The sequence below is a fragment of the Falco cherrug genome, chromosome 4, assembly GCF_023634085.1.
Source record: "Falco cherrug isolate bFalChe1 chromosome 4, bFalChe1.pri, whole genome shotgun sequence".
Taxonomy (NCBI): Eukaryota; Metazoa; Chordata; class Aves; order Falconiformes; family Falconidae; genus Falco; species Falco cherrug.
This window is the reverse complement of record NC_073700.1, coordinates 13535686-13548501: the sequence shown is the minus strand read 5'-3', so window position 1 is coordinate 13548501 and position 12816 is coordinate 13535686. Positions and strand designations below refer to the sequence as shown.

The 12816-nt window shown below is 47.1% G+C and overlaps 1 protein-coding gene across 2 annotated transcripts in view; it reads right to left on the bottom strand.

The window, feature by feature from the left end:
- The window catches only part of PLXNB1 (plexin B1), an 82091-nt gene that overhangs the window by 12663 nt on the left and 56612 nt on the right, over positions 1 to 12816 (bottom strand). For both annotated transcript variants that reach the window (XM_055709353.1, XM_055709354.1), the window contains 12 exons: positions 12176 to 12298; positions 11090 to 11183; positions 10670 to 10836; positions 9471 to 9622; positions 7468 to 7573; positions 5647 to 5783; positions 4830 to 5006; positions 4464 to 4632; positions 3081 to 3323; positions 1596 to 1772; positions 1147 to 1295; positions 660 to 760 (listed from right to left, as the gene is read on the bottom strand). In XM_055709353.1, the coding sequence (XP_055565328.1) occupies positions 660 to 760; positions 1147 to 1295; positions 1596 to 1772; positions 3081 to 3323; positions 4464 to 4632; positions 4830 to 5006; positions 5647 to 5783; positions 7468 to 7573; positions 9471 to 9622; positions 10670 to 10836; positions 11090 to 11183; positions 12176 to 12298 (1795 nt within the window). The remainder of the gene's footprint in view (positions 1 to 659; positions 761 to 1146; positions 1296 to 1595; positions 1773 to 3080; positions 3324 to 4463; positions 4633 to 4829; positions 5007 to 5646; positions 5784 to 7467; positions 7574 to 9470; positions 9623 to 10669; positions 10837 to 11089; positions 11184 to 12175; positions 12299 to 12816) is intronic.

The following is a 12816-nucleotide window of genomic DNA, read 5'->3' as shown; positions in this document are numbered from 1 at the left end:
TTTGGGTCCCATTGCTAGAACATGTAAAACTAGACTAGGCACTGGGAGAAACTGCATGAGGAAACTTCCAGGCTTGGGGAGGAACCCAAACGTGAATTTGGTGATTATTCTCATTTACAGTCAGGGGCTGGTTTCCAGTTTTATAAAGAAGCCACCGTTCAGCACAGATCTGTGGTTACAGGCATTACCTACATTAGAGCTAGAGTATTAGAGATCTCCTGCTCCTCACTGCTTCTCACATCGCTTGGAGATTACAGTCTGAGTCACCTGCACAGTTTCGGAGCCTCAGGTCTCCCACATAAGGGCTCACTGCTGTAAGGGGCTGAAATACAAGGTTTGCAGGCCCAGAACACGGGGCGTAATTCAACTATTCTATGATCTCTCCAAGTATGCTGTCTTGATCTTTAGCTCTGCATCTGAGTCTGGAGGATGAACTGGAGAATCAGAGGGGTCTGTGCAGATCACTGTACTCCAGATTAAACAGAAGAATTAAAAAAGGAAGAATGTGGCTATATGTTTCAATGCACTGGCACAGGATAAAGTTATTGCCTGCTCTGAACTCCCCAAACAGGTATGCAGGAATGGAAAGAGAGGTAGGGCTGAGAGTGGTTCTTCAAGCTTCCCTGAAGCTGCAAGAACCTAGGAGCTCAGTGACTGACCTGTGAATTCCTTTTTGCATCTGTCCCGAACACTCGTTTCCAGATTTTCCAGCTGGATTTGAACTTTCTTGTAATCCCTCAGAGCCTGTTTGCTCTTCCTCCTGTAATAAGAAGCAGAATTGTTCCCAGCAGCCCTAGGCCAGGGACTGTCCTTGCTAACTGTTGTGTTGCTGCCAAAGACTCCAGGGTGATTGCTGTTGAGGTGATTTTTATTGAACATCATCTCTGCAGGATACCAAACAGTGCTCCATAAACTAGATGTGTCTCTTGGAGCATCGCTGGGGTGTTGGCTCTGAATGACCCATAGTGTTCCTGTGACCAGCAGGGGCAACATGCCTTATACATCCAACACCACCAGTGGCTCAGAATTTGTCACAACAAAGAAAACTGGGACCTTGTTTAGGCCCAAGAAATACACACTCAGCCACGTCTACTGAATGATGTTGTGAGGAACTTAAAGACCTCATACAACACCAGAGTTTCTCACCTGTATATGAAGACGATGACCAGAACAATGAGTGCCACAAAGGATGCACCAACACCCAAACCAATCTGTGCCTCCAGCGGGAAGGTGAGCTGGCTTTCTGTGTCATACTGCACTCGGCCCAGGAGGAAGTTCAGGTTCCCCATCTGCACCTGTAAGAAAGCACATGCCACGACACTGGCTTAGTGCAGCAATGAAATGCAAAGCCACAGGACTTCTCCAGAATGGGTACAGGTGGCATACAGCTCTCTAGCAAAGCCATCCCACAGCCCAGCTGCTGAATCCAGCTATACCATTTGCTTTCAGGCAATATTTGGCATGTAGGAGTAGAGCTAAGAGCAGCAGCGGCTTCTTGCCACACCAGTATCTTCCCTGTCCCTCAACAGGGCTTCTGCCTTTCCTCCACTTCCCACCCGATGACAGGATTTCCTGCGGTACTGCCGATTCCCTACCGTGAACTCCGGGAGCAAGTCTGTGCCCTCCCGCTTCGTGCGGTGCCGCGGAGCTGGCTGCTCGGAGGGAGGCTCACAGTAAAGATGATTCCTTGTTAGCGTCTTCACCACACAGATTCCTTCCCCAATCATAGCCATAACTTCATCCTTGGAAATAGCCAGATCTAGATTTTCCCCCTGGAACAGATGTGGAACAGCACACCAAATCAGGGAAAAGACAACTCCCTGTTTCCATGGCTCCAGAGAAGATGGAGGAGACCAAGACTGTAGGATGACAACAGCCTTTTTTCTTCTCTGACTAGGCTCACAGCTGAATTGCCTGCAGAAGTTAATTTTGTAACCTAAAAAAATTCACTTGCATATGATTTAGACTATACCTTTAGGACCTATACTGCACTGTGTAAGTACAGCCATAAATAGCCTATCTTCTTAAGGTCCTTCAGCCACAGCACGACTAAGCTCAACTCTTCATTCTGTGTGTATGCATATACACAAACACCACGTGTATATATTTCAAAAGTTAAGTCTCCTGTCAGTTAACCTAAGCACTCAGGTGAGTCAATCAAAGCCTTTCAAAGGTATAACACATTTATGCTATCGTTACCTGCTACACAAATCTCCTGTAAAAATTCTGGGGAACTAAGACTTTTTTCTTTTTTAAATGAAACCATAATGACTGATGTTAATTACGTTTTTATTTTTTAATGCTTTCTAAGCGGAACCCTGCAGTAATGTTTTCATGCTTTTGCCCAGAGCTCTGTCAGGTTGGTAGATCAACCTCCTTGCTCTCTGAAAGCTCCACCTTGTTGGTTCTCTTTCAGTCTTCTCAAACTGCACTCAATACCAGTGGCAGCAGTCTAGACATTTCTAGACTAGCACACCCTCAGTTTTCACTCACATGTGAAAAGAGAGCAAGTGGAGAAAGTGTGTCTCCAGCTGCAGTCATTAACTTTCTTAATGAGTACTGGACTAGAAAAGTACTTTTCCATACAAAAGAAAATTTTTTCTTGCACAGAAAAACATTGGCCACTCTGCCCTTCTGTATCACCTTTAAAGAATGATTTTCCTACCTTCATCGAGTAACAGATCTTCTCTACTGCCAGGACTCTTTTACTCCTAAGTTACTCTTAGGGGAATTCTAAGAAGTTCTGAAAAAGCTGGCAGCTAAGAATAGGATGTGGGGTTTATTTAGTACTAATATCTCATGTACAAATAGTTTATTAGGATTAAAAGTAAAAAGGCACGAAACTTTCTACAGACCCTGTGAAGCCCTTCACAGTGATTTATGGGCTCAAGAGGCTTGATACACTCTTTTTTCCTCCTCTTAGGTGCCATTTCTTATAGGCCAAAGTAGATGTGCTGTGACAGGCTGTAAGCCTGTCAAATGCTTTAAAACCTTGGATGCTGCGCCACACCAATTTAAAACGTTCAGGTTACAAACAACTTTGCACAAGGAACATTATTTCCAGCTGGCTTTTGTGTTACCTCCACAGAGATGACGCTTCCTGGCTTGTGGCGATATGGTTTGGCAGGGTCTTCAGCGTTCAAAGGTTTTAGGATGGGGTTGACTTCATAAGAGAAGGGCATGGGATGCAATGAGTTGAAATCAAAGCTCAGATTATCCAGAATAAATTCCAGTTTGATATGGACACTCCGCAACAGCAGGTTAATGGCTGGAGTTTTGCACAGGATCAGGTAGGATGAATTAACAAGACATGGTTCTTCAAACTAAATGCAAAAGGTGAAAGAAGTGTCAGTAATGAGACACTAATGCTTCTCCTGCAGCTTTGCAATACTTCCCAACCCTGAGAAATCTGAGGTCACTCTGCACTCCTCTCATCCGGAGCAATGCCAGAAGAACTCTGCCTAACTGTAGAGGGAAAAATCTAACATCTGAGGAATTCCCTATGCTCCTCTAACGAAAGTTTTCATAGCACTGGTTTTGTTGCAAGCACCCAGGTCTCAGCGGTGGGAATCAACTCTGACATTCCCCTGGCAGCAAATTCTGGAAAGGCATCAGCTTTAGATCTCCCCGCTCTAACAGAAGGGGACCCAAGACCTTCCATGCAAGGCTGACTTCCTAGCCTGAATGCTTCTGCGAAAGAGGCATTTCTTTGTCTGGTTGCATGTTTTATACATTTGGTGAAAAAGTATTAGAGCAAATTTTTTCCCCCACTACAGCCACAAATGCCTTCCTAAGAACATGGGTAAACCCAGCTATTATTGATGCACGTGCATCAGGAGCACATTCTCTCAGTTTACATACAGGAAGCCCTCTACAATTTCCACTATTTAATGCAAGCCCTTCTTGTGCTTTGGCTGCCAAACACCCTCTACCTCTGCAAATTCTGCTGCAAGCTCTGTGACTTTGATGATCACAGCAATACGTCTGTAGTAATCCATCTCAGGACACCGGCAGTAGAAGAAACTGTTGGTGGAACTGGTAATTTCACTGAACTCTGCCTGTTTTTGTATCTCGTGATATAGTGAAAGACAGTCCAGGGGCTAGAGAGATGGCCTGAACTATACAAAAGGAAGAGTCTGGAGCATGGACATACTGAGCCACACAAGCTCTCTGGCTCAGCTGTGGATTTCTTATCTCCGCACTGCTGCCCTGCTGTTTCTGTCCCACATCACAAGTCCTGCACACCTCTAAGCAGAGGGAGACCCAACTCATAGAAATGTTTGTGAAAGTCCTTAACCTCGCACTCTGGCAGAGAACGCTTCCACTTGGCCAAGAGCGTTGGTACGATCCAAGCAGATAACAGTAAGTGAGGGAGAAAAGCCCTAGGGACAGGAAGTCCACCTCTTCAGAGCAACACATCAACCCTTATGCACTCAGTTTCATGAGCACTTTGCCATTGCTACCTGCTGGACGCTGCACAGAGCATCCTCGGTGCACTCAGTGTCTGGGATGATTCTGCGCCACCGTCCCAGTCCTCGGCGCCGGCGTTCAGATGGAGAAACTGTAACTCGGATCTTCGGTTTCTGTACAACGTCCAAGTTGTATCCATGAACTCTGAGTACTCTCCCTCCGCTGAAAGAGAAAAGCAGCTGATCTTACCCACCTGTTATTCATCAGCTTGGTTTTGCCCATGCTCCCACCCTTCTGCTTATGCTTATCCCTGCAAGCCTGGTGTTACTCCAAAGTGCAACTCAATAAACAGGTGCTGCTGGTGCCATAGTACCTCCCTCAGCACACAGCTCTGGGGAAGGTGCACTCAGTCTTTCTACCTGAGGAAGCTTTTAGGTGGCTCTGCAAAAGTAATGTTGGGATCCAGAGTGTATCTGAAGAGGGTTCCTTCCAGTCTCCGCTCTTGGTCCCCGTATTTGATAGTGACTGGGAGTTCCGCAGACACATTGCTGGGACTCGTCTGGCACGCCAACTGATCCTCCGTCATCTCAGAGAGGCTTGGAGAGACGAAAGAGAGAACAAGGGATTAACAGAGCCACTGCAGAGACAGATTTTTATAGTACTATGCTTTGTTCTTTGCAGACAGTTTGCAAACCTCTTCTGGTATTTTCCTAAATTTAATGCTGAAAGGTCTCGTGCCTTATCTAAGCAAGCAATAATTGCTGAGCAGTTGTCAGTCAGCAGCACATGGACAAAAAGCAGGTACAGCCACTGTCCAGACTGAAAAGACTGGAAGCATGCTACCAAGGCACGTGCACCTTCTCACCAGCTGTGCTGTCAGGTATACGTGTCCCAGGACGTAAGAGAACAAGCAGCTCTTAGTGTTAGTCTGCAGGAGCCAACTGCAGTTCCCCATCAGCAAAAGCAGAGCTGTCAGAATGGGGTACAGTCCTGCCAAGAGACATGCAGAACAGAGCCCATGTAGCACTGTTCACATCCATGGGAACGTGGGCAGGAACGTGAGATGGTCGAGGTTGCTGCCACGACCCTCAAGGGGAGGATCTCCTGGAACACAGAGGAGAGCAGAGCTCCAACAGCCTGTGCTAAGGGCTGAGCCTGGCAGCATCGCACCCCCCCGGGCTCTGGGAAGGACTCAGGGCAGTGCACAGCCAGCACATTGGCAGGCTCTGATCTTACATGTGGCAAGGGAGGTCTCCAAGCAGGACACTGATCTCACTAGGATGCCCAGTCAGCAGCTTTGAGCCCAGAAGGGTAAGGCAGGTTCCTCCCGCTTTGGGGCCCCGAGTTGGAACAATGGATTTCAGCTCTGGGTTCTAGAAAAGAGGGGGGGGCGGGGGGGGGGGAAGAAAAAAACCAAAACTGAGGTGAGTGACAAGGACCTCAAATGATAAGGCAAGGCAAGGAAACAGCAGAACATGTTTTCAGTGACCTCCGGTGCCCTGCAAATAGAAACTGCAGATCCCAATCAGGCCTCAGCTAGGCTCCAACAGCTACCGTACAGAGCAGAGAACAGAGGAGGGGTCAATCACACCACACCGGCAAGAACCACGAATCAGGGACCAGCCTTTCCACAGACTGCAAAAGGCAGATGGATGCTGCAAAGAGCAGAGCTGTGAGCCTCACACACAAACCCTAGGATTAACAGTTCAAAGGGATTGTTCAGATCAGTAACTGGATTAATAACTCAGGTTAGGAAAAACAAGGTAGCAAATAAATTGTCTGTTTGTCTAGTAGACAAGATTACCAGCAGGGAGCCCTAAGAATTTGTGTTGAGACCTGTGCTGTTAAACATACTTGTAGGTGACCTGGAAAGGAGATATGAAGTTTGATAAATTAATCAGACTAACAAAACCAGTACCACTGAGGAGCTGCAGCAAAATTTAGAGGAACCAGGCAGAGTGGCACAAGTCACTGCTGATCAACAAAGAGCAAGAGACATGAAGTGAGAAGGAGCAAGGAGACTGGAGCAAAAAAACCCAACCCAACCATACATAAACAGTCCTGAGTTCCAAAATAGCTCCTGCCCATTCAAGAGTGCTTTGGTACCTGTAACAACTCTACCAGCTGTGAGCACAGATTTCAACAAAACCACACCAAGTAGTAGGAATTACTGGGAAGGAAATTACTGGGAATAAAAAAAGATTTTTATGCCACATTAAAAATTCCTTTTGCATTCACATCTTGATTATTAGTATGCAGTCCTCATCACCCTGCCTCAAAATGGTGATAATAAAACTAAAACCAAGAGCAACAAGCATAATCTAGTATATAAAACGGTTCTATACAGCCAAAAATGGAATAGCCTAAGAATTTTCAGGCATCTCCTTCCCATGGAAGGGGGAGACATGCAACTAGGTACATAACTTGTAAGTTGCACAGCAAGAATGAAAAGCAAGTAATTGTATCCCAAAACTACTTACATATTATTTCATAGTTGTTGGGTTTAAGATATCAACAAGTTATCAGAAATGTGTTTAAAAATTATAGGAAATATTTCTCCACACAATGCACAGTAACTTTGGACTTAACTGCTACCAGCTGCTGCTGAAGGTCAGATGCTAAAAGTATGTTCAAGTAGCAGTTTGCAAATTAATTAAAAAAAAGTCATAATTCTTGGTAAGATGTTAAGTAATCAATAAAAAAAAAATGTATCTCCAAATCAGAAAGGCACCCTGTACTTTTCCTTTTTCTTTAAGCATTTAAGTGACCATTGTCAATTTAAAAAAAAAAAAACAAACCTCACTAGACTACAGAATCTTTAGTGTTACTCAGTACTGCTGTTCTTATAATCTAAAGGGGGGGGGGGGGGGGGGGGCAAAGAAAAAACAAAACAAGAAATTCTCTCCCCAAAACGTCCCACAACACAAACACCAGAAAAGTCAGATAAAAATACCAGTAGCGAGTGCCTGGTAGAGTCCCCTAAGTTAATGCAATAGCCATTTAGCAGAGACACTGGAAGAACAGGGAGAGGTATTACAGAAGCAATAGCTACATTACCTGATAGGTGAAAATATGCCCAGAAACGCCACGTCCTCCTCCAGGCACTTCCACCACAATGTGCCCAAATCTCTCCGTCCAGCTCCCGCCAGTGACGCATACAATACTGCAGGGCAATCCAAGAACAGTGTCACACCGTGGAAGAGCAGATGAGCTGTATCCATTGCATCGTGTCCTAAAACCACCTAGCAACCACAGCGCCTTTCTCCTTTCAGTCTTAACACATGCTCAGAATACACAACCAAACATTGAGAAACACCTTTAAAAGCTGGAATAGGTGCAGCAGAAAAAAGCAGGGGGCAGTTCCAAACAGGCCTATCCTATCCAAAATTTCTGGGACAGACAGGATGAAACCCACCACATCACAGACACATGAAGAGTCCAAGAACTCTGTTGTCCAGAGTTGATCAAGTCAGCCACATGTGGAGTGACCCCAAGCTCGCAGTGGTCAATCCACGCGTTAGCACTGTGGCTGATGCAGAAGAAAACTCAGGACTGTAGGTTCAGCTGGTGCTGGCCTTCAGCCAAGGCCTCTGGAACCAGCCAGGATCCCCTGATCAGCACCACCCATTCTCCCCAGCCATAATTTGGTATGGGAGATGCCAACAAGATGAAGAGTCAGGTGGTACTTGGAACAGGGCAGCAAGGAATCCTGTGTTACAGCACTGATATGCTAACAGAAAAACTACTCTGCAGGAGACTTCCCAGCCTTCCCACCCGATAGGAGATTAATCGTGTCTGGGCCTTGCTCAGGAGTGGGTTCCAGGTTCACAGCTATATCCCCTCAACCAAAAAGGCTCAGGAATTTGAACTGAGCCAGGGCAGTCCCAAGCCAGGACCCTGTGATGCCAGGTGATTTACAGATACAGAACAAAGACAGTGCTAACCCCAGAAAGATTATGCTCTAATTCTAGGATGAAAACAGAAAGCAGATGGATCCAGACAAACAAGGCGCACAGACGGGACAACACTGCTCAACACAGCAGGCCATTTCCCAGCAGGATCTTACCTGGCTCCCAGAGAAAAGGGTGCTACAACTACTGCTACCATGGAATGGAAAAATATGGGTTTGTGATAGCTCTGATGAGAGGTTACTCACAATTGCTCTCCTCTTCTCCTGTCGGTTGCTTGGCTCCTCTCCCTCCCTTGTCCAAGGCTCCCACCCACTTGCCCTGCCACAGGCCAACTACACAAATCGCCCTTTCTACTCGTTTCCTAGCTATCCCCCAGTCACACCTCCCGCAACACCTGACTACACTGCCTAGTTTTGTGGTCCTGCCCTGACCAGACACACCAGATACCCAGTTCTCTATTACTGACATAGCTGGCATCAGCAGGACAGGTCTTTCTGCTTCTCATCCTCCTCCTTGCCACTACTTTTACAAGCACTGTGTGACCTGCCAGGCACTTCTAGCCACCAGCAGGATGGCATAAGGCCCACCAGGACTCCCTAGTCTGTCCCTAGTTGAGAGGGTCCTTTCATTGGGTTTGTTTCTGGGAGGTAGAAGTCTGGCTGGCAAGTGAAGAATGGCAGTCTAGGGGTGTGCCCGTTCAAGCAGAGGCAAGAATCTGTGCCGTACCTCCAGCCATGCATTCCCATCCTCACCCTGTGTTAACACGGTCAGGATATTTTCCTGGCAGTGACACTTGCACAACCCATGTCCTTCGCTTTGTTAAAATCACCCTGTGACTGGGAGAGACTCCCATGAAACTGCACGGTTCCGAGCCTGTGACTGCCTGATCTGGCTGGCCTGCGGGCTCTGTGCTGGCAGCGTGGTCGGTATGCGACAGCACCATTTGGCCATCGCCTTGTACACAACTATCTCTCTAAGGTCACTGCCCGAGTAACTAATCAGACATTGACCTTACTCAGGGGCATTCCCTGGGGAATGGGCAAGGCTCAATACCTGCTACAGCAAAGGCAATGACATCTCAGGCTGGTGTCAGCAGCCAAGGGAAAAGCCAGCACCTGCCTCCGGGAGGAGGTTTCACAGATACTCTACCTGCTAGAGATCTCATACTCTTGAGCATCTACGGCACAGGGAATTCCTGCAACAGTGACAGTTTCTGCAATGTCTTGATGTTTCTGCCCGAGGTTTGAGCCAGTGATGGTGATTCTAGTGCCACCTTCCACTGGTCCAGACAGGGGGTACACCTGCAAAGACATCCGCGCACGTGTAAATGTCACAGTATCTCAGACCCCTGCAGTCTGGCGACTGATCTACAGCACAGGGCCCTTCATCTGCCCCATTACAAACTGCCTAGCTGGTTCACTGCTATGGATTCCTTTTACTGGCTTGGACCAACAACAGGCTGCACCCTCATCAGAAGAAAGGCCATAAAGAACACCACAGTCAGAGCCTTCTTCCCCATACCTCACTGTTGCCAGCAGTCCCCCCCAGAGGTGATAATCCGCTATAGACTTCTAAGGCAAGGACTGCCCTGCTTTGCCTTCTCATCAACATGCTGACCACTCCACAGGACATTTCTGCCGAAGAGTGGGAATGCACAAGCCAATACATGTTACTAGTATTGAAGCAGCAAGCACCATTCCCCCCTCAGCATCAGTACGACAATGAATTGCATGCTGCACAAACGTCAAAGCTCTGTCCCTGAGCGGCAACCAAGATAAACTGAGACAAGATGCAGCACATGGATGTTGTGTGCCACCAGAGGGAGGACAAGCTGACAGCAAAAGGGACACATGGCTACAGACACTTGTCATGTGGCAGTTAGCAAGAAACATTTAAAATAAACAGACAAAATAATTAATTCCAGCGATCTGTCATGCCTCTCCCACCCTTGCTGTGCTGTTGCCATTAGGTTTTGCCCTCCTTTGTCCCAGGCTCAGTTGGGCCAACCTATTTCAGGGTCTGGCTCGGGACAGTTGGAAGATCCAATTTGTGGACCCTTTCCCAGCTCCTGAATGGTTGTGTTCCTTCCGGTGTGCCTGTTTCGGTTTGCACAAGACACAAATATATCTTTCCCCACTGTTCTCTACCAGCAAACTGAAAGCCCAGCATAGAAGTCTAGCATTCTCACAACACTGAGGGATCACAGTAGAATAGGACTAACTTGCTCTTCAGATGGCCAATGTATTATTGAGCTGCACTGTTCACACTCTGAGTTCACAGGTCTTTGGTATCAACTGCAGAACAGAGCCCTCCTTGCCCTGGGTGCAATACACTAGCAAGTTACTCACAGAGTGAATGAGAGGTGCTGGACACAGGTCTTCTATCTCTTCCTTGCAGGAGCCCCTGAAGATACAGTTGGGGTTGTCACCTCCACACCACACACAGTTGTACTTTGAGTCAGCTGTTTGGCAGCGGCTACAATCAGTGTGTCCCACAGAGCAGTTGTAAAAAGTCACTGCAAAGGAAAAAAATTCAGAGGCATCTGCAAGTATCCCCCAGGGCACAGAACAATCCAGCAACTTGTCGTCTTCCACAGACCCCTCTCCTCCGCCCTCCCCCTGTGACAAGCAACAGAAACAAGGCTGTATGTTGCCCTTGGTTTCCTTGCGATAGGTCTACTGCAGATGGAAAAAGCCTTATTTGAGGATTTCTCAATTCTCTTCCACCTCATCTGCTGTCTTTTTGCTGTGGAGGTGTTGCACTCCTACCATAAAGATCTGCAGCACTGTCCACTCGAAGGTGTTGTCGCCTCTGCACAAACACCACAGCGTTGAATTCGAGTTGAGGCGCTGTGTAACTGTACTGCAAAGACAAAGACCATCAAGACAAAGAACTTAATAGAGGCACAAACAGGCCAGCTGAACAGGCAAACAGCACCAGCATCCATCCTGCACAGCACACCAGCACATACAGCCTGTACGGAGCTTCCCGTGAACACAGGCAAGGCAGCGTTAGCTGGGGCAGTGGCAGCACAAGCCTGCCCTAACTGGTTCACACAGACAGAATTCTGCTCTAGAAAGAGTAGCAGGCATTGGTTTGCCAGGTTGAACATTGAAAACAACATGACAATACTAGTCTAACTTCCTAATGGCACTCCTAAATGGCTAGCTCCTATCTACTAGTCACCTGCTCAGAAAACTGCTCAAGCTGGCATTTATGCAATTTCAGTAGAGCTGAAAACGTAGGATTACAATTGGTCTGCAGGACTTGTGTGCACAAGAGCCTATGTTGCTCCTCTTCCTTAACTATCTGAGTTTATGAACTAAAAATACCATCCCTCCTTGCAAATCTTGCCCTAAGTAAAATCAACACATCGCCCAGAAATGTACGCGGCTGTTTTAGTTTTGCCTGTTAATCCTACAATCCGCAGGCTAGCTTCCACCACTAAGAAGAATAAAATTGGTATTAATAGCTTCCCCCCTCAAAGAATCACCATCACAGAAGTCATGATCCAGAGAATCATGAACAACAGTAGCTCAAAGCTAAAGCAAAAGTGGCACTGTCCTGGCAGGTTGCAGTGGGTGGTGATTCAGAGACGGCACCATCCCGCACTACAGCAAACACAGCAACGGGTCCTGTGGCTCAGACTGCACAATCTTTCTGCAAGTTGATGATACCAGTACTGCCAGGCAGCAGTATCACAGATGAGGGCCCTGTACTGCTAAATATTCTACAAATACTTTTGCAAAATATGCGCTTTTCCCCCAAAGAGCTCACCTTCCAGCCTGCTGTTTTGCTGAGCAAAACCAGCACCAGTGTGAACTCCGGAACGGCGTTGTATTCTAAGCACTCACCTGGTTCATCTGGCAGGTGATATAACAGAGGGACTGGTTTGTTTCTTCTCCTTCCACATATGCATCCATCACCACTGTTCTCCCCTCCAAATTCAGGACACACTCATAGTCCCACTGCTGGTCCTGCAGAGAAGATACACATGGCACCACTGCTCAACTCCACGGAGCTTCCTGCTAAATGACTGCGGTCCTCCTGCCTCTCCAATTCAGTACCTTTTACCAAGCCACTTGCTGTGCAAGCAGCGTGCTCCTCTCACTCCCTTTGTTATGCTAACTCTATGCCATATTGAAGGGCTCTCTAAGCTGTCACTGCCTCCATGTGTAAAAGGTAAAGCAACACAAAACCAAAACACCTAGAAGGGAGCATGTGTGTGTCAGTGCGGGAAGAACGCGGCACAGGAGGAGGAATTATAGAAAAACCACTGGGACCATGAAGTTATGCTGTTATGTCTCTGAAACACTAGCTTGGCAACGAAGAGGGGAGTACACAGATTAGGGCAGCGCACTTCAAAAAACACTAAGTGTATTCTTCTTCTCTCCCCTGTAAATCTTCCACTGAATCGCTTAGATACTTCATGTAAAAAAGATTGATATGCATCTGTAACCAGCTCGGCTCCTCTGAGCAGTGCAGTATATCAGGT